General features: G+C 47.5%; 1 protein-coding gene across 2 annotated transcripts in view; it reads left to right on the top strand.

Annotated features, from left to right (window-relative positions):
- TMEM130 (transmembrane protein 130) overlaps positions 1–27,604 on the top strand; it is a 246,792-nt gene that overhangs the window by 11,801 nt on the left and 207,387 nt on the right. For both annotated transcript variants that reach the window (XM_069210131.1, XM_069210133.1), the window contains exon 4: positions 26,568–26,728. In XM_069210131.1, the coding sequence (XP_069066232.1) occupies positions 26,568–26,728 (161 nt within the window). The remainder of the gene's footprint in view (positions 1–26,567; positions 26,729–27,604) is intronic.

Below are 27,604 nucleotides of genomic sequence, written 5' to 3' on the forward strand. Positions count from 1 at the left end.
CCACTGCTATTTGGAGCACAGGGGCAGCAGATATCCATTGCTAGGAAGATGGAGCCATGGCGGAGGATCGTGGACAGGGTCAATGCCGTGGGACAGCACTCCAGAACAAGGGATGATAACAGGAAGAGGTGGAACAACTTATGGTGGAAGGTCCGTTCCATTGTAGCAAGACACCAACTTGCTGTACAGAGGACTGGCGGAGGACCCCCACCTCCTCCCCCACAGCTAACAACATGGGAGGAGCAGTCTTGGCAATCATGCATCCTGAGGGCCTGGCCGGAGTAGAAGGAGGACTGGACTCTGGTAAGTCAACTCTCTACTATTATCACCCCCCTACCTGCATACCATCACATACCCCCACCCTCACCCTCACTCCCATCACTCCACCACCCACCCCCCCCACCATCACATCTCACTGATCCCTATGCCAAGCCCTGCATGCCATACCAATGCATGGACACCACTCACAGACCTGCATGGACACCTATCACTAAAGCATGAACACTAGAGAGAATCATCCCACCATACACCAGCGTACACCAGTGAAAGCTGCCAGGGCAAATACAAACAAAGAGGGCAACCCACTGATGCACAATATGTCACACACAGAAACAATAACACAGCATTTACATCCCCACAGGTATCCTAGCCAATGTCAGCGGAGAGGAGGTGCCAGCACTATCCAGTCCCCCAACTGAAGAGGCTCACAGTGATGACAGCAACTCTGGTCGCCTGGATCTGGATGACCAACCTGGCCCATCAGGGACCTCTGGACAGTTGGTTACCCAGCCACAGTCACACACCACCACAGAGCCTCCCCCATCTGGAAACACCACCACAGCACCCACCCAGCGTACCCATACCTCTGTCCCCAGGACACATCAGTCAGCAGTGTGTCCACCATTACTGGGACCCCTGGGCACACCTCATACCCAAGACAATCAGGGACCTGGGGTCAGTGGCAGTGGGCACACAGTTCAGGGGACAGTGGCACAGGACAACAGGGAAACTGGGAGGAGTGCTGTGCACCAGGGGGAGGACAGGCCCAGAGAACCGAATCTCCAGGAGGCACTTGCAGAGATCCTGGGAGCCCACCAATATTCCCAGGATATGTTGGGCCAGATCCTGGACAACGTGCAGGAGAACAGGTGACTGCAGGAGGGACAGTACCAGGGGATCAGGGAGGTCTTGCAGGCCATCAACACCACCCTGGCTGTAGGGGGTTGCACACATGGCCAACATTATAAGGGAGGCAGTCTCACAACAGCGGGCCCCCGCACTAGCCAGACATCTGAAATGTCTTCCACCTCTGCTGCCGTTATGCACAGGAAGCCCCACCACAGGACCAACAGGCCACCAGCACCCCTCCTTCTGCAGAAGGTGAACCACCCCGCAAACGTTCCCTGTTATCCAGGCAGAAGCCGGAGACTGTTGCCAAGATCCCCGGCAGGAAATGAGACTCTCCTGATTGTCACCCTTGTGTCCCACTCTGTCACGCTGTCCACCTTGAAATGCCATTGCTCCCCTTCCTGTGTCCCCTTGGACAATGCACCTGTGCATCAAATAGACTGGAACAATACCATGGACTTTCCTCCATAATCACCCCATCCCAACGCACTTGCCCCTCTTCTTCTTAGCACTTCAATAAACACCCTTTGAAAAAATACAAGTATGGAGTATGTCAAACTTATTTAAGAATGTATTTGTTTAACCAGGTTCAAACATTGCAACTCAACTGTACAGTAATGTTCACATAGGAAAGACCTGAAGTTGGCTGCAGTGATCACACCAGGAGCGATAGTGGGGCACCAACATCTGCAAAATGAGTTGCCAAAGGGAAAGGGTACATTGAGGGGGCATAGAAGTGGGAAATAACAGCATACCAGTGCCAAAGATAATCTAAATAATGACAATGAAATGTGAAGTAACACTGTCTTACCTGTGTGTCATTGGAAGTATTGTCGAAGCACTGCTGTTCTGTTGTCCGCATCCTCTGCCTCCTCATCCTCACTGTCCACAGGGTCCACTGCTGCCACACGGCCATCTCCTCCTGCAGAAAAGGCACAAGGCAAGGTTGTGTAACATGCAGCATGCCACGATTATCTGGCAGACCTTCTTGGGTGAGAAGCACAGGGATCCCCTAGTTAGATGGAGGCACCTGAACCTGGCCTTCAGGAGGCCAAAGGTCCGTTTGATTATCCTTCTTGTTCGCCCATGTGCCTCATTGTAACATTCTTCTGCCCTTGTCCTGGCATTCCTCACAGGTGTCAGTAGCCATGATAGGTTGGGGGTAACCTGAGTCACCTGCAAAAATGGAGGGACAACATTTAGGCACACAATATCCTATATGGCCAACACCATACCCGTACACCAACATCTACTGGGTGAGAACCAGGGCTCACCTATTAGCCGCACTTGGCGCCTATGTAGTTGGGCCATCACGTTAGGGATGCTGCTATTCCTCAAGATAAAGGCATCATGCACCGACCCAGGATACTTAGCATTGACATGGGAGATGTACTGGTCCGCCAAGCACACCATCTGTACATTCATGGAGTGGAAACTCCTTTGATTTCTGAACACCTGCTCATTTTGCCGGGGGGACAAATGCAATATGAGTTCCTTCAATCGCCCCAATTATGTTAGGGATATGTCCCATTGCATAAAAGACAGCCTTCACTGTGGCCAAATCCTCCACGTGGGGGAAAACAATGTAGCTGCACATGTGTTTAATCATGGCAGACAACACTCTTGAGAACATTGGCTGTGACATTCCTGCTGCCAAGCCCACTGTCACTCATAAAGAACCAATTGCCAAGAAATGTAGAACAGATAGGACTTGCACAAGAGGGGGGATCCCAGTGGGTTGACGGATATCAGATATCAGGTCAGGTTCCAGTTGGGCACACATCTCTGTGATTGTAGCCCTGTCAAGTCTATAGGTGAGGATAATGTGCCTGGCCTCCATTGTTGTCAAGTCCACCAGGGTTCTGTACACGGGGGTATGTCTCCATCTCCTATTCATCCACAGCGGTTGCAGTCTTAGGGACAAAAGATTGAAGAGTGGGTCACAAACTGAACATCGGAGCAACAACAGTACAATGCATGATGCTAATTTGTAATGGTTAAGTGGGATTTGTCCTGTATGTCCTATTTTTAACTGTGATGCAGTTATTACTCAGGGCTTGCCCCCCACCCCCTGAAATGGCGTCTGCCTGTCCTATGTGTAGGGACAGGTGGAAGTGAGGTAATTCCGCGGACATTGTGCGCCATTGCGGTAGGTGTTCAGGAACCGCTGTGCTACTCCTCATTGGTTAACATTGGGCCCTATGGGGTAGAGTGGCTAATGGTGATGTACTCCGGCGGTGACGGTATGCACCTCTGTGGACATGACCGCCATTTTCTATCTGATCACTCACTTTGCTACCTGACCTTCAGCAGGAGAGGACCTACACTGCCTGTGCTGCTGTGACCTGTGTCTGGAACCTATCATGGCTCGTGTGACTGGGGAAAGGGCCCCTGCCTTCACCTCGGTGGAGTTGGAGCGGCTGGTGGATGGGGTCCTACCCCAGTATAGACTTCTGTATGAGCCTCCAGACCAACAGGTGAGTACACTGTGAGCACAATGCATGTGGCATGAATGTATGGAGTGGTGTGTGTGAAGGCCTCGTGTAGGGGGGTGGACGGATGTCCCCTGGGCGGCTTGCAGCTTGTGTGCTGGGCCATGTGTGTGCAAATGGTGATGTGAAGGGGTAGGGTGGGCCATAAGTGTAACAGGCAGGAGGGTCTGATTGATACCATTTCCTGTGTGTATTTCTCTGCAGGTCAGCACCCATCAAAAGAAGGGTAGATAGCGTGCCATCGCCAAGAACGTGTGGACCCTGGGGGTCTACGGCAGACAGAGCACCCATTGTCGGAAACAGTGGGAGGACCTGAGACGCTAGGCACGGAAGATGTCAGAGGCCCAGCTGGGGATGGCCTCCAAACTAGGAAGGGGTGCCCGTTGAACCCTGACCCCGCTAATGCCCCACATACTGGTGGTGGCCTATCTGGAGCTGGTTGGCCGCTTGAGGGCATCACAGCAGCCTCAAGGGGGTGAGTACAGTGGCCATCATTACAACTTAAGCATGGTAGGGTGGTACCCGGGTGGGGGATGTGTGTCAGTTTGTGCCGCTATGCCAGGCCTGACTTTGCAGAGTAGGTCCCATGTTGGCCAGGGCTCTGAAGTGATAATCCTGCTACCTAGCTCGTAGACATCCACAACTGGTCAGGGCTGTGTGGGTCCCAGGTGTGCTGCATTTGGCAGAATGTGCCCCTCCCATGCCTTGGTGGCTAGTATAATAACTGGTAGTGCAATGCATAGTGCGTAGAGCTGTTCCCTGTGTGTGACAGTGGTGTGTATGCCAACGGTGGTGTTGGTGCAGCCATTGACCCAGTGTATCTTTTGTCTCTTCCTCCCCTTTTTGTTTTGTCACCCTGTCCTTATGTGCATTAGTATCATCTGTCGGAGTAGCAGAGGCACCGGAGGGAGCTGCATCCCACAGGACCCAGGAGGCAGAGTCCACCGACGCTGAGGGCACCAGTGGGATGGAGGGCGAGGGGAGCACCATGGTGGAGGCAGGAGGGGGCAGTTCGGACACAGATACCTCCTCCGATGGAAGCTCCCTGGTGGTAGCAGACATCTCTGTGCCCACCCCAACTACAGGTACAGCCGCCACACCCCGTGCCAGTACCATCCTCCCAGCAGCCCCTCATCGAGTTGCCCGTGCCCGCTCACCCAGGAGGGTGGACATCTCCTTTGCCCCAGGCACCTCAGGCCCTGCCCCAGTTAGCCCTGCTGCCCTGAGTGAGGAAGCTGCTGACCTGCTGAGATCCATCTCTGTAGGGCAGTCAACCATTGTGAATCCCATCCAGGGGCTGGCAGCCCAGATGCAACAGACTAATGCATTCCTGGAGGGCATTCACACTAGCTTGGCAGCCCAACAGAGATCAATCCAGGCTCTGGCCTTCTCTCTGATGGCAGCCATTGTCCCTGTTTCTACCCTCCCCCTCCAACTTCCTCTTCCCAATCCCATTCCCCTCAACCCCAACCTATCCCAAGCACACAGGCAGATGAGTATGCACACAAGACAACACACAAGAGTGGCACAGGCAAACACAAGCACCACACATCATCCCACAGGCACTCACACAAACACCATCCAGATGCAGACATACCAACATCCACGATTTCCACTGTCTTCCCCTCCTCCTCTACCTACCTCCCAGTTGCGTCTACACTCACACCTGCATGCACTACATCCTCATCCGCTACCAGCATCACCACCACATCTAGCAGAACACACACATCACTGTCAGACACCTCCACAACAGCCATGCACATGTCCCCTGTGTCCTCTCCCACTGTGTCTGTCACCCCCCTCCCAAAGTAGACAAACAAAAGCACCTAGACACCCAACAGCCATCCACCTCACAACAGCATCCAGCCCATGCACCTGCACCCTAACAGAGCAGACAGACACCTCCTACAACAGCTCCCTCTTGCTCCACTCCCAAACCTTCTCCCTCTTCCCGCCCCAATGTCCCTAAGAAGTTATTCCTCTCCACCATTGACCTCCTCCTCCCCTCCCCCCGTCCTTCACATCTGACCAGAGTGGCAAAAACCCATACAAGCACCTCAGCCACCCAGTACATGGGCCCAGTAGTCTCTACACCCACTCGTGGTGGGAAAGGATCCAGGGCACCAGGCAGCCTCAAGGAAAGAGTGCCTGCCCAAGCTGCAGACCGGAAGACCAAAGAGCCTGCCCCAGTTGCTGCCAGGAAGGACAAGGAGCCTGACCCAGCTCCTGCCAGGAAGGGCAAGGAGCCTGCCCCAGCTGCTGCCAGGAAAGGCAAGGAGCCTGCCCCAGCTGCTTCCAGGAAGGGCAAGGAGCCAGCACCAGCAGGCAGAAAGGACAAGGGGCCTGGTGCAGGGACTCAGATGAAGCCCCCACCACCAAACATGGTTGTGCAGCCATCCGAGGCTGCAGGGGATGGGCAGGAGCTTCCCCCCACAACCACCAGCAGCAGCAGTACCACCACCACCACCAGTGGGCAGCCATCCAAGGCTGCAGGGGATGGGCAGGAGCTTCCCCCCACCAGCAGCAGCACCACCACCACCATTGGGCAGCCGTCCGAGGCTGCAGGGGATGGGCAGGAGCTTCCCCCCAACACCACCAGGAGCAGCTCCACCACCACCACCACCAGTGGGCAGCCATCCGAGGCTGCAGGGAATGGGCAGGAGCTTCCCCCCACCACCACAACCAGCAGCACCACCACCACCAGTGGGCAGCCATCCGAGGCTGCAGGGGATGGGCTGGACCCTCCCCCCACCAGCAGATGCAGCAGCACCACCACCACCACCACTGAGCAGCCGTCACCACCGGCAGACGGTATTTAGTCCTGCCTCCATGAGCTGCTGTGCGGCCTGCCCCCTGCAAATCCTGTGGGTATGACACCCAGCTGAGAGACTGTGACCTTGCACTCCCCAGGATCAAGAGCACAGGGCACGATGCCCCCTCCATAACCAGTGGGTAACACACCCAGCACCCCTAGCCACCTCAGGATCAGAAGCACAGGGCACAATGTCCCCTCCAGAACCAGTGGGTAAGACACCCACCAACCTCAGCCACCCCAGTATCAGAAGCACAAGGCACGAGGCCCCCTCCAGAACCAGTGGGTAAGACACCCAGCAACCCCAACCTCCTCAGGATCAAGAACACAGGGCACGATGCCCCCTCCAGAAGAAGTGGGTGGGACACCCTCCAAACCCAGCCTCCCCAGGATCAAGAGCACAGGGCACAATGCCCCCTACAGACCCAGTGGGTAAGACACCCACTGATCCCAGCCTCCCCAGGATCAAGAGCACAGGGAACGATGCCCCCTGCAGGGTAAGACACCCACCAACCTCAGCCTCCCCAGGATCAGAAGCACAGGCCAAGATGCCCCCTACAGAACCAGTGGGGAAGACACCCACCTGAGAGACTGTGGCCTTGCACTCCCCAGGACAGAGCACAGGGCATGTTGCCCCCTCCAGAGCATGTGGGCAAGTCACCCACTTGAGAGACTGTGGCCTTTTGCAAATTCCTGTTGTTCTTGCATTATTCCTCAGGGGTACAGGGTAAATATGTTTTATTACTGCAGCTGATTGTGTCTATGGTGTTGGGGGTGGGTGTTGTCTGTGTTGTATGTGTGTGTCACTCTCTTTTTCCACCCCCTCCCCTGTGTGCTAGGCGGCTGTACTCACCGTGGTCGTCTTCGCCACCTTTGGTGTTCGTGATGGAGCAGGACGTAGAAAATCATTGGGAATATTTGCAGTTCAGGCTCCATGGCGTTGTGGTTCTTCCCTGTGTCTCCAAAGGTGAGTCCTTTCCCTTCTGTGCAGTGTTTCCGCCAGGCTTTTGATGTCGTTGGTACCGCCCCAGAAAAGGTGGCGGTTTCCTGTCTCATAATACGGAGGGCACTACATTGACTTTTGCCTGGCTGTTGGTGGCTACCGACGTGGTGGGTGTTGTTTTTGCCCTGGCAGCCGGTATGGTGAAGTGGCTGCCTATCTGACTTCTCACCGCCATGGTCATAATTTGGTGGTAGTTACCGCCAGCCTGTTGGCAGTATTACTGCCCATTTATCACCGACCGCCGGGGTTGTAATGAGGGCCTAAGTTTCTTGATTTAAACACACATTTGGCATTTCTAAACTGAATGAATGAGAACTAACAGCTATGCCATAGAGAAGAATATTATATCTAGTATCCTCCTACAGATTTGCACCTGAGCATAGGCTCAATCAATTTTTTAAAAACATATGCTAGCTGATTCATCTTGAACAGACCATTGCCCCTCATCACTCCTCCTTTGTCAGAAAGGAGCACTAATGCTGATGACTGATGACCTTCTGAAAAGGGTGCCTGCTGGAGCTGGCTTCCCAATTCTGCCCATGGACAGAACTTTCAGTTTGGCAACTAAGCTGTCCCCCAGGTGTTGAATGTCTAATCTGTTTGGGTGCCCCTTGGACTCCATCAGTCAATCAATCATTAGTTTATTTGTGTGAATTATTTAAACAATTAAATTCAATATCAAAGGAGAGTATCCTTGGAATCCAGGTAAATGCATGGATAAAAGTAAACCCAAGATTGTGCAAATCATTAAAAAAAAAAACGACTCCAAGATGAGAAAACACTTACATATAAATAATTAGAAGGTGTAAAAGGTCTTCCAAGCAACAGTAATTAGAGCCGTTGCAGCTCGGTTGCTAACTTCATATGGACAGTAGTGGTTATACAGAAATCCAAAGCGTCTTTTCCAGTAGGGATTCCGTTTTTTGTAAACATTGATTTGAATAAAATGAAACATGCGGCTAAACCTCCAGGCAACAACACAGCAGATAAAACATAGACTCTCCCATATGATTACAAAAATCTCCAAGATTGTGCAAGTCATTTTAAAATGTCTCCAAACTCGGAAAGCACTTACATGAAAGTGATTAAAAGGTGTGAAATGACTGCCACACCAAAGTCAGTTCAGAGTCGTCACAGTTTGATGAAGGTGGAAATTATCTTAACAAACTTCCCAAAGTGTTCCAAGTTCACAGGGAAGGTAGCGGTCATACAGAAATTCAAAGCTTCTTTGCAAATAAAGATCCTGTTATTTTTAAACATTGATTAATAAAGTGTGTTGCGAGGTTAGAAACTCTGGGCAACAACATAAAAAATGGAGCAACAACTCTCTCCTTTAATCGCAAAATCTATTAGGGCTGATGCCAGGTGTTATTGCCCAAACAGAGCAAAACTCATTAATTGGAAGTACCAGGAGTCGCACTTGCAGAATACAAAGCCTTGTCTCCTTCCTTGGGGCTTACTTTAAGTGAGGTTACGATCTCATTTCCCAATATGATTTTAAAATTGAGGTGGCTTAAGTGATTATATGCATAGTTTCTAATTCAGCCTTTCTTCAAAGCAATGCAGCTTGTTTCTTCAAGATGGTATTTATGCTTGAAGGGAGGACTGAGGTGGACGCCAACATGTCCATGTTTGCATTTAAGCCATTGGCCACCTATCTACGGTATTGAGATCATCATAGGTTGACAAGGTTAGTGAAGAATTCTTAATGCGCCTTTTTTAAGGTATCTAGTTTGACTTGTTGAACTGCATGGTAATATTTAAGGAAGGACGACTTTCATTCAAATTCCTTAATCGTCAGACCAAACTCGAGTGTAGCAATGAACTCCGGGTGTATTTTGGTAGATGGAACAGCCTTCTGTAAGTGTTACACTGTAGTGTATCCAATAATGGTGGGCATTTATCTGCATGGGCATGTTTGTTGTAAAAGAGATTTGGAACTAACTGTGTTCATGTGACTCGAATGATAGCCTCTCCAGTTGGTGAGTATAGTTGGGAGCTTAATGTTACTGCCAAGCCCTTCCTGCTGATATGTTCTAGGTGTAATCGGCGTTTGCCTGTAACCAAACTCCTAGATTTCAAGATGGCTAGATCGCCCAGTCCCCATTTAGTTTCAACGTATTTTTTTTTCATAACCTACTTTAATGAGCTTTGAAACACACCATGCACTGACAACTGTTTTATAAGTGACCTCATTTGCCTTCCTCGCCTCCACCCTCACCAGTATCATGACCTTCCCCCTCCCATTTACTGGTCATTTAGTTTGCCAGAGTAGTTCTACCATGGACCCCAGATCTTGAAGTGCTTCTTCGGACCTCCTCTGGCTATTTCAATAAGTTCTTCGATTTTGGCCACCAGTTCAAGGCTGCGGTCCATTCTGCAGTGCTTGGGGCCACAGTGGCAGTCCAACTTTGAGCAATGTCTCTCTTTGCCAGTGTTGTGGCAATACCTACTAATAAATGTTTCGATCTAGAGAGACCTAGATACCCTAAAATAACCAACAGGGCTACCCCTGGGGTGAGTTCCATAGATTTGTCCAGCACCTTGGACAATGTCCCCAATATGGTATTCTAATATGTCTCCATAACTGGTCAAGACTACACCGCATGGAAAAAGCCTGCTCCAGGAGAAAGGCACAACGGGCTGTCAGATGAGGTGTGTTTATCAGCCTCCCAAATCTTCATGTGTGTGACTCAGGTGGTGTAAGTAGTTGGGTCATTCTAAGACGAGCCTTGATGACAATGGTGCAGGGAGGGCAATAAAGGCATCCACCCAGTCAGCCTCATCCAGGAGACCCACCCAGGTCTCCCATTTCAGTTTGAGAACATCAAATATTGTGGGAAAATTAATTACAAGTGTTCTGTATATTTGGGGTATCCCTCCCTTCCCCATTGGACCCTGAAGGAGCTTAGCTTGAAGGGGTATTCTGGGAGATTGCTAATCTCCCTTCGGTATCTGAATAGTGCATGTCTCCAATGTACATATTTGTGGAGCTGGGTAGAGCAAAGGTAGAACAGGGATTAAATGCTCCTGGACGAGTGCATAGTTGTTCCGTGCGAAACATGACCCAGCAGTCTAATTTCTAATCGGTCCCATGTAACAAAGCCCTTTAGGTTGGTTATCTTCCTGAGCAAGTGGCCTGTTGTAGGAAACTAGCTCTCTATATAGTGGGCCAAAATGAGGTACACTGTGCAAAGAGCACAAACAATTCCCAGAGGTATCATAGGGGCCAAATGACATCCCAAGTGCTCTCTTTTTGGGTTTTGTGGACGAGCAGTTAGGCATTTCAGAGGGTAGTGCTAAGCTTGTAAGGCACACACTCATATAGTAAGTGAGACACACACTCAATAAAGAAATCTGACACCAATTTATAAAAATAACAAATACTTTTATATAACTTTTGATTCCAAGATCCAAGATCACTGGAATCAGGTGAGTACTTTTCAAGTTATGAATTTTTAGAGTTTTTAAAAGCTGACAGTGTATTATTCAGATGTGGTTATGTTATCTTACGGAGGAAGAACAAGCACTGCTTACAGGTATAGTATAGCAACTTACGGACCAACCTACTGGACTGGGGCAGTGTCCAAGGCCACACCAGAAGGTCACCCTAGGTGGCGCAGGGGCTGTCGGATGCAGAGGTCAGGTCAGCGTAAGGTGCCATTGTGTAAATCTGTGGGTTATAAAGTTGCTGGAGGGATGTACTGGAAAATCAGTCCAGGGGAACCCACAGTAGGGCTCGACTTTTGAGGTGATCTGAGGCACGGGTTCAGTGGTGTCTTCAGGCGTCAGATTCGGTGCTGGAGTTCTTTGCGGTTGAAGGGGGGCCTGCAGAAGCAGTCTGCAAGCGTGGACTGAGTTCCAGTCCAGTCAAGCTAACATGAGGACTCAAGTCTAATAAGGCTGGGAGATGTGGGAACACCCTTCATCCTTTTCAGGTGCAGAGGTATCCTGTGTCGTCGGATCTTTGTTTTCGGGTTTCTCGCAGATTCAGGGGGTCTGCAGAACCAGGCTGCAGATGCTCTTGTGAAGTCCACAGTGGGAAAACTCAGGGTGGGCTTCATCATTGGAAGGCCTGGGGACTACGCTGACAGCGTTGGCCCGCTTCAGCTTGGGCTAGTCAGCGTCAAGTTTTTGGCAGTCCCGGTCCTCACAGTTCTTTCTTTGGTGCCTGCAGATGCATGGAAGCAGTCTCCAGGGAGTTCTTCTTGGCGATTTGCCAGGTTCTTGGAGGCTGCCATGGCAGGACAGGTCAGATGCTCTTCGAGGGTCGGGAGCAGCAGACAGCTCCCAATTCCTAAATTCTACCACACACAAGATGGAAAAATTTCTAAAGCTGTGTGCATTTAAGTGTGACCACCCTAGGATGGTTTCCAGCCTGGAAAGGCACCACACCTCCTGCACAGCTAATTTTTCCACCTTTCAAGGTGCCAGATGGGCTCTGGGGCAGGGGGGTCAGCATCTCCCTTTGAGATAGGCCGGTTCTAGATACCAAAGACGGCTGGCTTCTTTGAAGCTTCCTGCCTTGGAAGGCCGATCATCTTATGGGGAGAGGTGTGCAACATCCTAGCCCAGGCAGGCTTTGTTTCTGACCTCCAGAGGGCGAAGGCTTTCACCCCTGGAGGTCAGATTCTTGTCTGTTGGTGGCAAACTGGCTAGAACTGGTCAGTGAGCTCATCAGCAGTTGGTAGGTTTTCAGGGGTCACCTCTAGGGTGCCCTCTGGGTGCATGTATTAATAAATCTGTCACTGGAATCCGTGATGGTTTATTAATACAAGGTATTTGATACCAAACATTCCTATTTTCAGTGAAGCCATCATGTAGCAGGGTAACTCTTATTGACTACTGTCAGCACGTATTTCAAATGGCTTACCTACGTACCTACTATGTCCAAGAACCCACAAAGACATAGCAGGGGCCTATTTGCTCATGCATACATAACCTTGCTTGTAATATAAAGTACTCTGCCTTAGGGCTGAAAAACCGGCTGTAGGTGTAACTTACAAATATTGCAAGCATTGTGTAGGGGACATGGCACACACGTGTGTGTCATGTTGTGTTTTCACTTTTGGAACTACCTTGTCATGCAGCCTGCAATGGCAGTGTGCATAGGTTTGTGTCTGGGTCCCTTAGAGTGGCACAGATTGTGCTGCAGCCCTTTAGGTCCCTCTTCAGTACCCATGCCCTAGGCACCAGTGATACTATTTACTAGGGACTTCCAGAGGGGCTAAAGGGCCTGGCCACTTGGGGATTAAGTGACCAGGTATCTTGTTTTGGGGAAAGAACACTGGCACTGTGGACATGGTGCACTACAGTCAAAGCTGCATAAAAAAACAGGTGAAAAGTGTAGGGGGGATGAACTGCAACCAGAACCCAGCTTCCTACACCTGTCCAGAGCAGGGTGTGTTGCATGAGTGTCTTGTACCAGCTCATCTTTCGCAATGCGGCCCTCCATGTTTTGATCAGCACTTTAGTGGATTCCAGAAGCTCCTGCTGTAGTAGACCCCCGTATGGTGTATGCAACATTGTATCCAGTCCTGTAAGGTTTAGTTCTAGTCTGTACACAGGAATGCCCCATCCTCCCATGAGCCATTCATTTCCTACTAGAAGATGGGAGGCCCAATATTAGACCTGCATGTTTGCCATGCCCAAGCAGCCATCATACAGATGCTGACAGCACTTGTTGAATGCTATGCAGGGGGATTTCCCAACCCACAGGAAGGATCCAATGTGAGTCACGTTGGTACTTAACCATCTTTCCATAATGACTCTCAGAATGTTTTGGAAGGTGTATAACAAATCGTGGTAGGATCATCATTTTAAATAACACCACTTTTCCTAAAACATTCAGTTGTAGTGAGGACCAAGTGCTGAACCCTGATTCATATAGTCCTTTAGGGGTGTTAGGTAAAGGGACCATATGAGTTCCGGAAGCACTGATACATATATACCCAAAATTTTGAAACTGAGCTGTTTAATTTGGATCTGTTCCTGACAGTCACTTACATCTAGATTATCGGTTATATTGACTAAGAGGGACTTGTCCTATATTATGTGGAGCCAGGAGGTTTACCCATAAAGCAATAGGAGCCCAGTATACTGGGGCCTGTTACCAGAGATTTTCAGATGTAGAGGAGTATGTCCTCCGCATACAAGGAGATGTGGTCGTCCCTGCCCGGGCCCCAACACCATCCCTGCAGCTGAGCATCGCAGCGGATGAGTGGGACAAAAAAATTGATTGCTAGGGGAAAAAAAGGGTGATAGAAGGCATCCCTGACTAGTGCTTCGCTGGATTGGGAAAGGTTTTGAGAGTGTTTTGTTGATACGTACTTATGATTCTGGCTTAGAGTATAGGAGACTGACATATCTGTGGAATGTTGGGCCAAATCCAATTCATTCTAAGGCAGCGATTAGGGATCACCAGTGGAATGCCTTTTCAGAGTCCACTAGGAGTAAGGCACATGCGTCAGGTATTTCAGATCTATGTACCAGTGCAAAGGGAAGACGCCTGATACATTGACGGGTACTGCATCTCGGCATAAAGTCTGATTGGCCACGCTGAACTAGATTGGCGAGTACCCTGGTGAGCTGGCAGGCTAGTGCCTTGGTGAATATCTCAAGTTTGATGTTAATTAGGGATATAGACCTATACGAAGTGCAGTGATGAGGGGGCTGTCCTGTTTGTGAATTACCGCTATGACCACCAAGTTCAGGCTCTTAGGGAATGTGCCATTAGCTGCAGCTTCCAGGTAGATGTCTAGTATCCAGAGGATGAGTATTTCTCTGAACTTTCTATAATACTCGCCTGGGTAGCCATCTGGGCCAATGGTCTTTCCTGCATTCAAGTCAATAAGAGCCTCTCCAATTTCTTCTGCTGTAATAGGGTAGTCAAGGTCCGCTGTTTGGAAGGGGGTGAAGGAAAGGAGACAGATGTCTATCAATATGGGGTTGAGTGTGTCTGCTAGGGATGATAGCCCTGGGACACAAAGGGCCCTATAATAGTCTGCAAAGCTTGCAGCTATAGCAGCAACGGTGCATCTCCATTGATCTTTGTTGTCTACAATCTCTGGGACCACTCCAGAGGCCATGTTTCTAATGGCCAACCAGTGAAGCAGTTTGCTTGGCTTGTTGCCACATTCATAGACCTGTTGGACATAGGATTGCCAGGACTGTCTAGTTTCCTCTAATGCTAATTGTCATACAATAGTCCTATCAGGCTTGAGATGTCTCTGGATGTGGGTAATAGGGCGCACAATATACTGTCTGTCAAGATAAAGGATATGTTCCTTCAGGGATGTCATATAGGATTGTCTCCTTTGCTCCTTGGGGCGTATGAGAGTCTTGCCCACTTCTCTAGTACCTTTGAATAATGAGAATGAGAGAGGTGCCATGCAGTGAGGGGCCAAATTGGGCAGAGAGTGGACACTGGAGTCCCTCGGTGCAGCAAAACTAGAGAATGGTCTGAGATACCTCGTGGAAAATATTTATGACCGAAGTGTGTAGCACATCTGTCACTGGGAGTCGAAAAAGGTCAGTACTGGACTAGGACCTATGTGCTGGTGAGGTGTGAAGGAATTCTCTTCTCCATGGGTGCCAGACTATCCAAATATCACAGAGACCCAAAAAGGACATCTAGTCTGTGAGGGATTTTGAAGTCCCCTTGCTGTGTGGCACCAGGGCAGCTGTGGAGTCACAAATGGGATCGGTGATGGCATTACAATCTCCCCTATAGCTGTCATTCTAGGGGGAAACCTCAGATTGATTTGTCTGCAGGCCCCAAGGCCTCCTGTGGCACCTGAGGTGGAATATAGAAGCTGAGGAGGTTATACTGGTTTCCCTCCAGTGTGCTTTCTAATCCCACATAATGGCCCATGGTGTATACAGTTGTGGAGGTAACTACAAAAGGGAAGCTCCTATGGAGAAGTATCGGCACCCCTTCATGTTACTAGAAAAGCTGGCATGGTATACCCTGTCATACCCATAACGGTCTAGGAAGGACCATCTTGTTCCCAATAGATGAGTTTCTTGGAGCATGATGACTGCTGGGAAATGTCTTTTGGCATATTATAGCACCGCTATGCATTTAATGCGATCCAGGTGGCCATTGGCATTCCAGGTTATAATTGAAAAAGGTAGGCATGGTTAAATGGAGGGTTTAGGAGCCCTGGCATCTGACTGGGTAGTCGCGGCCTGGCTGGCATTTGTGGTAATGGTGGTTTTGTGCGTGAATAGAGGACGGTGGAGAAGAACATGGTGTATGATGTCTGTCTATATAATTAGAACTGTAATAATAAATATGGAACAATACAATGCAAAAAAAAAATATCACACTTTTGACCTACACTCCCTCCTCCCCTTACTTCCCACCCAGGAGCATCTGTCGTTCAACATTCCCACAAGCAAAACAATAAGCACTTAGGTGTTAATCGCTGTGGAGAAGGGCCTCCAGTATATAAAGGCATAGGCGTTCAAGTTAGTTCCGTGTGGCTCGAAACCTCAAATGCGGCTGGCTCCAAAGCGATCCACAGTATGAAGAGGGTATTATGTAACATCTAGTTGAGCGTTTCCCAGTCTGTGGTCCACATACCCCCAGGGATCCGTGAAACATTCCTAGGGGGTCTGCAGGCCTTGGCTGACATGAAGACACTTCTCTAACTGGGGCCTCTCAGAAACGCGTGCATGTTTTTACATGTATTACTTCATTAATGCTGCAGTTTTAAAATCACTGCAAATGTCTTTGTATATCCAGCAGCTTTCAGGCAAAAATGAAAGCTTCAAGATAACTCTGGTGATTAATGTTCCTGCTCTAGAGAGATGGGAGTTTTGTCTAGTGGCAGTTTTGATTCATCTAAAGCAGCGCAGATGGGTAACTGCTGTAAAGAATGTGTATCATGCAAAGAACATTATTTTATGTGCATAGCACAGTGGGTTACTGCTTTTGTGATAGAGATTGTTCTTGTCACTGTGCAGTTCATAAGTTACAATCTTAATGTAGCACTGTGAGCTGTGAACTGCCATCAAAGATGGTATGCTACCTGCATGGCACAAGTTAGAAAGTTATGTTTTTTCCCCCGTCTTTCATTATTCTCTTGCTGCTAAAAAAGATTTCCTTGTACAGACATACATTCGTATTAATAAAGTCAACACTAGCCACTGTGGTATATGTTCTGAATCCCCAGTTTGTGCTTCTCCAGACCAAGCATACCTAGAAGATGCCTACCAGTATAGCTGACATGTAAATCCTACACCTTGTAGTCCACTGTAAAGTGCTCCAAAAACCTACACTGGTATGAGAGGTGCTATAAAACAAATGAATTACATGTGACAGAGAGGTTATGGAGAGAAAAGAGGCCCTTATGGTTTTACTTCCTTTCCCCACCACATATTTGTGAGAAAAAGCTTCTGATTGTATGTACCTAAAAAATTAGAAAGAGAAATGGCTTGGGAAATGTAGAATCTGACCTGAGGATTCAGCTTCCCTAAATAAAACCAAACATTGAAAAGTTAATTGTCAAGATGCAGTGGCAACCTTCCCATAAAACGTTTTCAGTTTTTGCTGATTTTTTCAATATAAAATAATAGTAATTCAAGTATTTGTTTGGTGTGTACTTGTTTGGGAATTTTTTGTGAATTGCTGTTTCATTGTTTGAAATTTAAATTGTAGAAATTGCTTGAAGGTCCCCGGCTTCCAGTACTGATTCAGTGGGGATTCTGTGGAGTCAAAAGGTTGGGAACCACTGATCTGGGTTACCAGGTCTTGGGGACAGCTGACCTGGGAAATCACTGCATCATCATTAACCTGCTGAGACAGCGGCATCGGGATTAAATGTTTGGACAGGGCTCCTTAACTGCGCAAACTTACATCTTCCTCAGATGTGTCAGATGAGCATCTGCCTGTACCCCAGTTCCTTTGTGAGCTCTTCCAGCATTGCAACTGCTTGTAGAGTTGATTGTGGTGTAGGACATGACTTTGCGTCAGGCACCGGTAAGGGGACCTGATGGGCAGGTGGATGCTCTGCTGTTCAGCTGCCCAATCCCGAACTTCTTCAGAGGTATCGAAACAATGGGTGAAAGAGTTTTGTATGGCCTTTAAAGTGGCAGAGAACATCAGCAGGTATCGTAATGTCATTGCTCGAAGTGGTTGCTTGACCATATGAAAGTATTTGCATTTCTGTTGTACTCCTTGGGAATAGTACAGGAAAATCCTATTACTCATGGATAGATTATGAAGATCACTGGCTTTCCACATTTCGTTTTGAATTACATCTCTACCTTGAAAGATCAGGATCAAGCAGATGAGGGGTGTGCACATGGGGGGGTGTGTGGGCCAGGGATCTGTGACCGCGTTCCACTGCAACCCATTAAGATAGCAGATCATCCGTGAATCCATGATTCCAAAATGTCTCTCAGTCCGCTGCTTCTAGAAATCCCACAAAGTGCAGGTTATTGAGTCTTGACTTTTTCTGCATCTTCCGCCCTCGCCTCCAGTTGTTTAGAGGTGGCAAGGAGCTTAGGGCCAGATGTAGCAAGCAGTTTTGCCCATTCTGTGTCTATGGGAAAATGTGTTCGTACATATGGCCCTTAGGGGCATATTTATACTCTGTTTGCGCCGGAATTGCGTTGTTTTTTTTTACGCAATTCCGACGCAAAACTAACTCCATATTTATACTTTGGCGTTAGACGCGTCTAGCGCCAAAGTCTATGGAGTTTGCGTCATTTTTTAGCGTGGACACCTACTTTGCGTTAATGATATGCAAGGTAGGCGTTCCCGTCTAAAAAATTGACTCCGAGGCATGTGCGCCGTATTTACACTCCCGGGCAAAATTCACGCCCGGGAGTGGGCGGGTCAAAAAAAATTACGTCCAGCCGCTTTTGCGCCGTTTTTTAGCGCCTGGTCAGGGCAGGCGTTAAGGGACCTGTGGGCTCGGAAGGAGCCCAGAGGTGCCCTCCCATGCCCCCAGGGACACCCCCTGCCACCCTTGCCCATCCCAGGAGGACACCCAAGGCTGGAGGGACCCATCCCAGGGACATTAAGGTAAGTTCAGGTAAGTAAATATATATTTTTTTTTTGTGGCATAGGGGGGCCTGATTTGTGCCCCCCTACATGCCACTATGCCCAATGACCATGCCCAGGGGACAGAAGTCCCCTGGGCATGGCCATTGGGCAAGGGGGCATGACTCCTGTCTTTGCTAAGACAGGAGTCATTTCAATGGGGGTTGGGAGTCGAAAAAAATGGCTCAAATCGGGTTGAGGCGAAAAATGTGCCTCAGCCTGACTTGCCCCATTTTTTGGCGCCCAAGCTCCATATTCCCCTACGCCGGCGCTGCCTGGTGTACGTCATTTTTTTTCACGCACATCAGGCAGCGCCGGCGGCTAACGCCGGCTAACGTCATTGAATAAATACGGTGCCCGCATGGCGCTTCAGAATGGCGTTAGCCGGCGCTAATTTTCTTGACGCAAAACTGCGTTAGCGCAGTTTTGCGTCAAAAAGTATAAATATGGCCCTTAGTGTCTTAGGAATTGAGAATCTGGATGTCATCCTCCTGGGTGGAGACCCTGTTTGCTCGACTTACTCTTATATCTGCTGAGGGACATCCATTCTGATTTTTTTGCATTGGACATCAGCTCATTCTCTGTGTTGTAGTTGTGAAGCTCATGGAGGGAAATGGAAGCCCATTTTCGTGTGTTCGAGGATAAGTAAATCATACTCATATTGTATCACGGGGAGTCTGTTAAGACCAATCTTGGGTGGTATGGTGTTTGCCTTAATGAGTGAGCGACCAATATCTGTGATGTAAAGATTGAACAACATTTAGGGCTAGGATACACCCTTTGTTATGGTCAATTCCTTCCAAGGCTGCGGATTAGCCCACAAAATACTCAGAGAGGCGACTGAGAGGGTAGGGAGGCACAGTGTGCCTAATATGACAGGGCGGCAATGCTGTTGATGGTGGATGATGCCCATACCTCGAGTTCAACAAGATTTTTGCGTGGGCTTTGACCTCAGCATCTAATAGCACAGTTAGTAAGTGCCTGGGATGGCATTGCTCCCTTTTTTATGTATTGGATAACAGATTGACTCCTTCCAGGATTGCAGGAACTCAGCAGTTTGAAAACAGTCTGCATGCAAGGGGTGAGCAGATTGGCTTAGAAGTGTAATTCTGCCGTAAACAATGAGCCCAGTAGGCCATTGGATCTCATGGACTTGATTGTCTTGAAAATGAATGCTTGAATGAAAACCTTGGAGCAGTGCTTCTCATTTTCATTCCCTGAGCCCTGCTGTTCGAAACGGCCCTTTCTGCAGGGTCATCCCCTATCTTTTTGCCTCCTGCCTCCTATTTTTTTCTGACCTGTTGCTGTTGACTTTTGAACTCTGGGCACTTGACCACTGCTAACCAGTGGTAAAGTGCATATGCTCTCTGTGTAAGTTGTATTGTTGAGTGGTTTATCGATGATTGGCATATTTGATTTACTAGTAAGTCCCTAATAAAGTGCACTAGAGGTGCCCAGGGCCTGTAAATCAAATGCTACTAGTGGGCCTGCACCCCTGGTTGTGCCACCCACATTAGTAGCCCTGTAATAATGTCTCAGACCTGCCACTGCAGTGTCTGTGTGTGCAGTTTTAAACTGCCAATTCGACTTGGCAAGTGTACCCCCTTGCCAGGCCTATCCTTTTCTTACATGTAAGACACCCCTAAGGTAGGCCCTAGGTAGCCCCATGGGCAGGGTGCAGTGTATGTTTAATGTAGGATATATACTAATGTGTTTCTATGTCCTGACAGTGAAATACAGCTAAATTTGTTTTTCACTGTTGCAAGGCCTATCCCTCTCATAGGTTAACATGGGGGCTGCCTTTAAATATGATTAAAGTGTAGATTCCCTTTGGGAGTGGACCGACATGTGGAGTTTGGGGTCTTTGAGCTCACAATTTAAAAATACATCTTTTAGTAATGTTGATTTTAAGATTGTGTGCTTGAAAATGCCACTTTTAGAACGTGAGCATTTTCTTGCTTAAATCATTCTGTGACTCTGCCCGTTTGTGGATTCCCTGTCTGGGTCAGTTTGACAGTTGGGCTGTTTGCACCTCTTTCTAGACAGTGACACAAAGGGAGCTGGAGTGTAGCCTGCATATCCTGATGAGCCATCTGTGCTAGGAGGGAGGGTAGGAGTGGTCACTCACACCTGAAAGGGCTGTGCCTGCCATCACACAATGCAGTCTCCAACTCTGTGGTGTTTGTCTGGGGCCTGGCCTATGCAAGGCAGGATCTCACAAACAAGAGAGACTTTTCTTTGAAGTAAGACTACTTCAAAGGGCAAAATGGGTATAAGAAGGGCACCCAAAACCACAGACTTTATATCACTTCAGGAAACCAAAGGGAACCTCTGCCTGGAGAAGAGCTGAAGAGCTGAGGAAGAAGAGCTGCCCTGCCTGTGACTGTGCTTTGTGGAGCTACCCTGCAGTTGCTGGTTCTGCCTGTGCAAGAGGACAAAGACTTGACATTTTGTGCCTTCCTGCTTATGAAGAAATCTCCAAGGGCTTGAAACTGAGCCTACCTCATGTTGTTGAATTCTCAGGGACAGCAAAAACCTCTCTCTGCCAGCACCTGGAGCCTCTGCTGAGGCTCCTGCCCTGCCAAGTGGTGCCCTATCCAGTACCTGGGACCTTGAAAGGAGAAACTGGCAGGCCAAGTTTGAGAAATCCATGCACAGACCGCTGTGCAGGGAAAAGTTTAACGCAACCTCTGAAAAAACAATGCGCCGCTGGCTTCACGGCTGAAATCGATGCTCTGCCTGCAGCGCAGCTGGGAGATCGACGCACGCGGCTGGGGAAACGACACGCAGCATTGCTGATGGAGGCTGGTGAGATCGCACACCCACACTGCGCGTTTTATGGATCACTGTGCGGCATGATTTCCGATGAAAACATCGCTGGGCATGTAAAAATTACGCAAAGCCTGCCCGGACCCGAGAGTGCTTGTCCGGATTGACGTATCGCTCTCCTGCGGAAGGAAGAAACGACGCACGCCGACCCAACCGAAGGAGAAACGACGCACGGTCTCGCTTGTGAGTGATATTGACGCATCGCAGGCTTCTTTTGACGCACACTCGCCCGTGCGGGGTTACTTTTGATGCGACCCAGGTACATTTTCGCGCTAACAGCTTTAGCGTTGTGTTTAAAAGAACATAAAGACTCTTTTTGCTTTTTAGTTAATAACTTTACTTGTGTATGGTGGATTTTGGTTGTTTTGGTCTTGTTTTGTTTAGACAAATATTTCCTATTTCTCTAAACCTGTGTTGTGTCATTTTGTATTGTTTTCATTAAGTTTGTGTGTGTGTTGTTACAAATACTTTACACCTAGCACTCTAAAATTAAGCCTGCCTGCTCGTGCCAAGCTACCAACGGGGTGAGCAGGGGTTAGCTGAGGGTAATTCTCTTTTACTCTTACTAGAGTGAGGGTCCTTGCTTGGACAGGGGGTAAACTGACTGCCAACCAAATACCCCATTTCTAACACCTGGCATGTGTGAACACCTTTGTGGCTAACCCGTGAGTCAGTGTATACAGGCTAGATGTGGTTGACCCATTTCATCATTGGTACGCTATCCCCTCTGACGATAGGCCTGTAGAATGGTGCTAATAAACTAATAGTTCAGTGTAGTAATACTCCTAATGAGTTTGGTATACTCGTAGAGAGAAGACGTTTGAGAGAAGGGTTAGGTGTTTGCAGCCAGCCTTCTAAGTCCCTTGCTAAATGAGCACTGTTTTTAGGGACAAATCCATCAGACTGTCCAAGTCCCCTGTAATCGGAATTTCGTCTGATGCGAATCTGCAAATTAGGTGGGTAAGCACCTTGCAGAAGGCTGACACTGTGGCACTTCTGACACTAGTGTGAGTATTTACAAATACATTTATTAAAAAAATATTTTCTCCCTCTTGTAGAATTTGCAATCCTTAATTGTAACTGCTAGAAGTGATGGGCACTCCATGTTAACTATAGTGGTCACAAGGTTTGTACACATAGTTATATAAATTAATAGGCCACCGGATGGACGTCCAAAGTGGCTTGCTTTAATGGCCCTTTGGTGCAATCCATAGAAGCCTGCAGTCTCTTTCAGAGAGATCACCCATGTTTCATGAATGCTGAGGAGGTCAGCCTCTTTGGTTAATTTATGGAGCCCCATGTTGGCGTAAGGTCTGCCTTAGGCCCAGTACATTCCAGGAAATTAGGGTGAACTTGGGTTAGCAAGAGGTAGCCTCTACATTTGTACCTTTAGTGAGGGCTCTGGGGTCAGGAGTCATCTTGGAAGATAACATTGTAACAATCCAGCCTCAATCCCAGTCTAAATTTTTAGTCGGCCCAGTTTCTACTGTACAATTGACTTGTTAGCTGTTATTTGGGCTCACCTCACTCAAAAGGTTCTTGTGCAAATTGAGATCTAATTCACCATTTGCTTCCCTTAATACACTTGTAGTAGGTTTGGATTTGGGAGGATTTCTACTGCTGTATGCCAGCTCCCCACTATGCGATCATGTGTTTTGCGCTGAGTACTTGGGTTACATTTAGCAAAAACCCACAATTTATGATGATGGATTCTATGTTAGGACACAAATGGAGTCTGTCAATTTGAATTCTGAGAATATCTTTGTTCTGAGGATGGCTTAAAGTCAGTATGTGGTGCAAGATGTGCCAGATTTTTACTTATTCAAAATATTGTTTTGACCTCTGGAAATGTATGCTAAAGTTAAGACAAGTTTTGTTGACATGCGTGAAGCATTGTGATTCGAGCTGAATTCCACCATTTAAGATGATTCTGTTTGTGGATTGCAGGTGCTGATGGATTGTAGAACTATTTTTACCCCCCGCAGTGCAGTTGTTCAGGTTATTGGGATGAGAGAAATGTTGATTGTGGCACATAGTACTTGATTCGCTGTTTGCCCTGCATTGTAATCCTTGTAAGTTTGTGCTTTTTAGGTCCCCCAGACCATTCAATAGCATGCCTGAGGCAGGCAACAATGGCTAGAGTGCCTGACTGTTAGAAGAAGGCCTTTGGGGTGGTAGCCCTGCAGATGTGCCCATCGTTCCCAGCTGCCTGGATTGCTGGTGCATGTAAGCCATCATTTGCCAAGGGAGTGGTGCTTCCCAGGGGTAATAATGAAGTATTTTGAGCCTCACAGAAGATTGGTAACAGCTTCAGCAGAGGAGGGGCTTTATTTTGGGTTTTGGAGGCTAAGGTTAAAGCAATCACCTGGCCTGTTAATCATGTTGGGCGTTTCTTGTTTTTCCTGAGCCTTTTCTTCTGACTTCTAGTTATGGGTTTAAGAGTCAGTTAGGTTGCTTCTAGTGGGATAGTATTTGTCGAGTGGCCCTTTGCCAGTTTCCTTCATTTTGGTGTTCATGGCCAGACTGATGTTTGATGGGGGATGTGTTACTGTCGCCAACAGAATAGCAGCTCTCCTGCAGCCAGTGAGATCAATGGAAGGTGTGGCGCCTTCTGTAGTTTTGTCGTCATTTGATACGATTTGTCCAGTCACGTGGTTTATGGCTCTAATCTCTACTTTTATAGAGTTGTTAATTTCGAGATTGTCTACAAAGTGTGAGCGTAATTATGGGAGTGTACAAAGCTTACAAAGCTTATCCACTTTTGTGGTAATCCCAGTCGCAGTATGGATTGTTGGAGGCACTGTGGGACGCTGTACACTTGCTTTGGGAACGCCCTACTTTCAAAATATTGGGAGGGAATTCTGAATGATATGGACACCAAGCTACTTCGATTTCTTGCATATGTGATCCTGGCAATCCCCAATGTCCTTTCCTTCCTGCTCAAATCCCGAAGGGGCTGGCAGATCGGCTTGGCACTAGGGGCAGCCCTCCAAAACATTCTCGCTCCCTGGGGTGTTGAGACACTACCAACTCACCTTTGGTGGCATCACCGACCCTGGAATGTGCTGGGCATGGAGAAGCTACCCCTGACCCTCACTGCTAAGGGAGATTCCCTTAGGGCGCTCTGGCGCCCATTCCTAGCCCTTCTTTCTAAGGAGTTCCGAAGGTTGACCTGCCCCAAATATTTGAGACTCCTGGGACTGACAGACATAGACGACCCCCACTGCCTACAACTGATACCTTATAGCACCTTTGTTGTGAGTACTCCAGAGTGTGGGATGGGGAGAGGGTTAGTCTTTTGTTATTTCGGCTACATAATTTTCGGGGCGTTGTGCCACTTCTCTGGTTGGTTTGTTTTACTTGTAATACAATAAGAATCTTATCAATAAAAATAATTGAACATACAATTCGGCAAGAGATGTCACCAACATAAACTGGAAGATGCAGGTGTGCATCATACGATCCTTCAGAAAGGATTATCTACTCTGTACATATTTTCTAGACATTTACATAATTACTACAAATATATTTACCTCTCATCAATCTAAAAGATGGCACCAACTCTCTACAGCTGTCTCTTTTATTCTCATTCAAAGGTTTCTAATCATTCTTTTCTCTTGCGAAACACATACTTGTTGTCGTAGATGTCCATTTTACTTTTTAAATTCCATAAGTTACTCAATTTTCCCATAATTTTTTTAATTTGAATTCTCTCCTTACCTTCTATTTTTTATTTTCAAAACTTACCTTTGTTCGCCCTTTTCAATGTCGTCTCTCCACTTTAAGCTTTAATGGTTTTGCTACTTAAATACATTGTTAAAGCTTATTTTTTATTAGTACTACATTATGGAAAATGCAGAGCAAAAACACCTTTTTGATTTAGAGGGCCACTCTCTAAGACGTATTTCTAAATACCTCATGCAGATGGATATTTCTGTTTATTGTTGCATGCTGGCCTTGTCAAACCATCTCCAAATTGTCTTCAGCATACGTCAGATACAAATCAGCACAAACAATCAAAACATTAACATGCACCTTGTCTTCATCTCGCAAAATACATATGTGTCCCTTTCAGTTGCACAGTATTTAACATCAATCTTTTTCAGTTTTAATAAAAAATGTTAGCATTTCTATCACGGTGCTTTTAAGCTCCTGGAGCTTGTGACTACATGAATGGGATGTAATATATTATATGTATTAATCTCTAGTTTAAAAGTATTAGATACTTTATAAGTGTAATGTAGTATTAGTACAAAACATGCATGTTAACTTTTAGTGAAACAATCATTAAATACTTGTTTAAGCGCCGTGGTCTGTTTTATACTTCTCTGTTTCTTATTGATAGCACATTTACCATGACTTACTATGAGTCCAGATGGAAGCCGGGTCTCATTTTCAATTGAAAACAATCGGAATACAAGCACAAGACCTCATTTCCGTCTAATGTTTTGCCAAGAGAAGAGGGATTGTTACACTACAAAGTTAAACAAGCATTTACAATGCAACGGGTCTCGCGTTTGCTCATGTTAGAGCTGATCGCGTTGTAAACTCCTAACCCGACTTTTCACCTATCGGGCAAAAGTGCATTTATGTACATAACCCGAAAAAGTGAAATTAACTATGTAAAGCGCTCGACTTCTGCCAAGCGAGATCTCGCTCGTAAATTAGAGAAAAAGAAGTCCACGAGCCCGATGGAAAACAGCGAGCCTCGCATGTTTTCTTTACTTGGTCGCTGCGCTCGAGGAGGGCTAGCCACCGGAAAAGGCATGAGGTTTGCGTGCCTTGGACTAATGAAAGCAAGCAGATTTTATTAGGCAAGCCCACGAACCAATAAAAAACACTGACGTGAAGTTGACAGGGCTCCGAGCCCTTTTCTAAATACTAAAGCGTCTCGCCGCGATACGCATGCGCAAGCGCATGCAACGCAGGCTCCACCCTAAAAAGTACTTGAAACTTGGAAACTATATGAAATATATAAAAAAAATAGATGAAAAGCAGGCCTAAGTGGCAAAAACGTTTGCTTAACATTTGTTTGCTCTTCTTCAAAATGATTTAAGACTATAGTCTAATCCTTTTATTGAACCTATGTGACAGAGAGATTTAAGAGCAGACTTTGACTGTCAACGCCGGTGCTAAAAAACTGAATGATATATTGCTACAAGTGCTGATTTGTCTGCACAGAGTTCTGAACTCATGATTGATTTTGGTGTTTGTTTACACGTCATTGTTGTTTCCTCATGTCACCTACAGATATCAGCTGATCACGGGTGAGCCTTCGGTCCGCTATAACTATTCCACTCCTGGCTCCTATGCTTTTGATCTTACAGTCGTTGCAGAGCTAGCTGCTTCAAGACATGGAAAGCATTTTGTGCAGAAAATTGGATGTTTTTCAGCTGACCTGCAGTTGTTGGGTAATTCTTGTTCACTTGTATATTGGTCTGCTCGTATAGTTGTATTTCATATTGCATTTTTTAGATAGTGTTAATTTCAAAATTATTATAATCAAAGCCTATGATCACATCAGTGCTGCATTGGCCTTACAGGAAGTCGCACAGCCAAATGGGCCAGTTTGTAAAGGCCATTGTGTGGGCAGAATTTTTGGTTGCGTCATTGCACATAGGACCAAAAAACAAAACACCCAGGCACTGGTCGTTCTAACTGAGCTATCTGGTAGAAACTTAAAACCAATATGCTATCTCTGGAAGCACTGCATTGCATCGTGGGGCAGATCAATAACATTGGGTAAAGTTCTGAAAGAATGTGATTCTCAAGGTATACCTGTGAAGCACGAACTCCAGAAGGAGATGTGAGTTTACCAGTGGCGGCTCCTCTGCTATGGCATAGGAGCGTCGCTCCCGCCAGCAGCAGCAGCTGCAAACCTTTTACTACAAAACGATAATAGACTATTTGTATTATTGCTTTGTAATAAAAGGGGCGGTGCATTGGGGATGACAGCCATGGAGGGGAGCGCACAGAGCACTCCTCTCAGTGCGCATGTATGTTTGGGAGGCCGTCTCCGGTTGGCCAAACACATAGGCACACTGTGCTCTTTCCAGCCCAGCAACACTGCTGGGCTGGAGAGAGCAGGCACAGGATCCCAGTCTGCCTGGGAGTGCCCTTGCTGAGCACTTCCAGTCAATCCTAACGCTGCTCTGAGAAGCGTCAGAATTGGCTGCAGGGCAGGCTGAGAGCATGGCAGCGACGGTGAGTGAAGGTAAGTGTTTTTTTTATTTTCCCCCCATTTTCGCCTCTTCAAAGCCCGCAAACCACTCCTGCAGTTTACTGCT

The sequence above is a fragment of the Pleurodeles waltl genome, chromosome 10 (assembly GCF_031143425.1).
Source record: "Pleurodeles waltl isolate 20211129_DDA chromosome 10, aPleWal1.hap1.20221129, whole genome shotgun sequence".
Taxonomy (NCBI): domain Eukaryota; kingdom Metazoa; phylum Chordata; class Amphibia; order Caudata; family Salamandridae; genus Pleurodeles; species Pleurodeles waltl.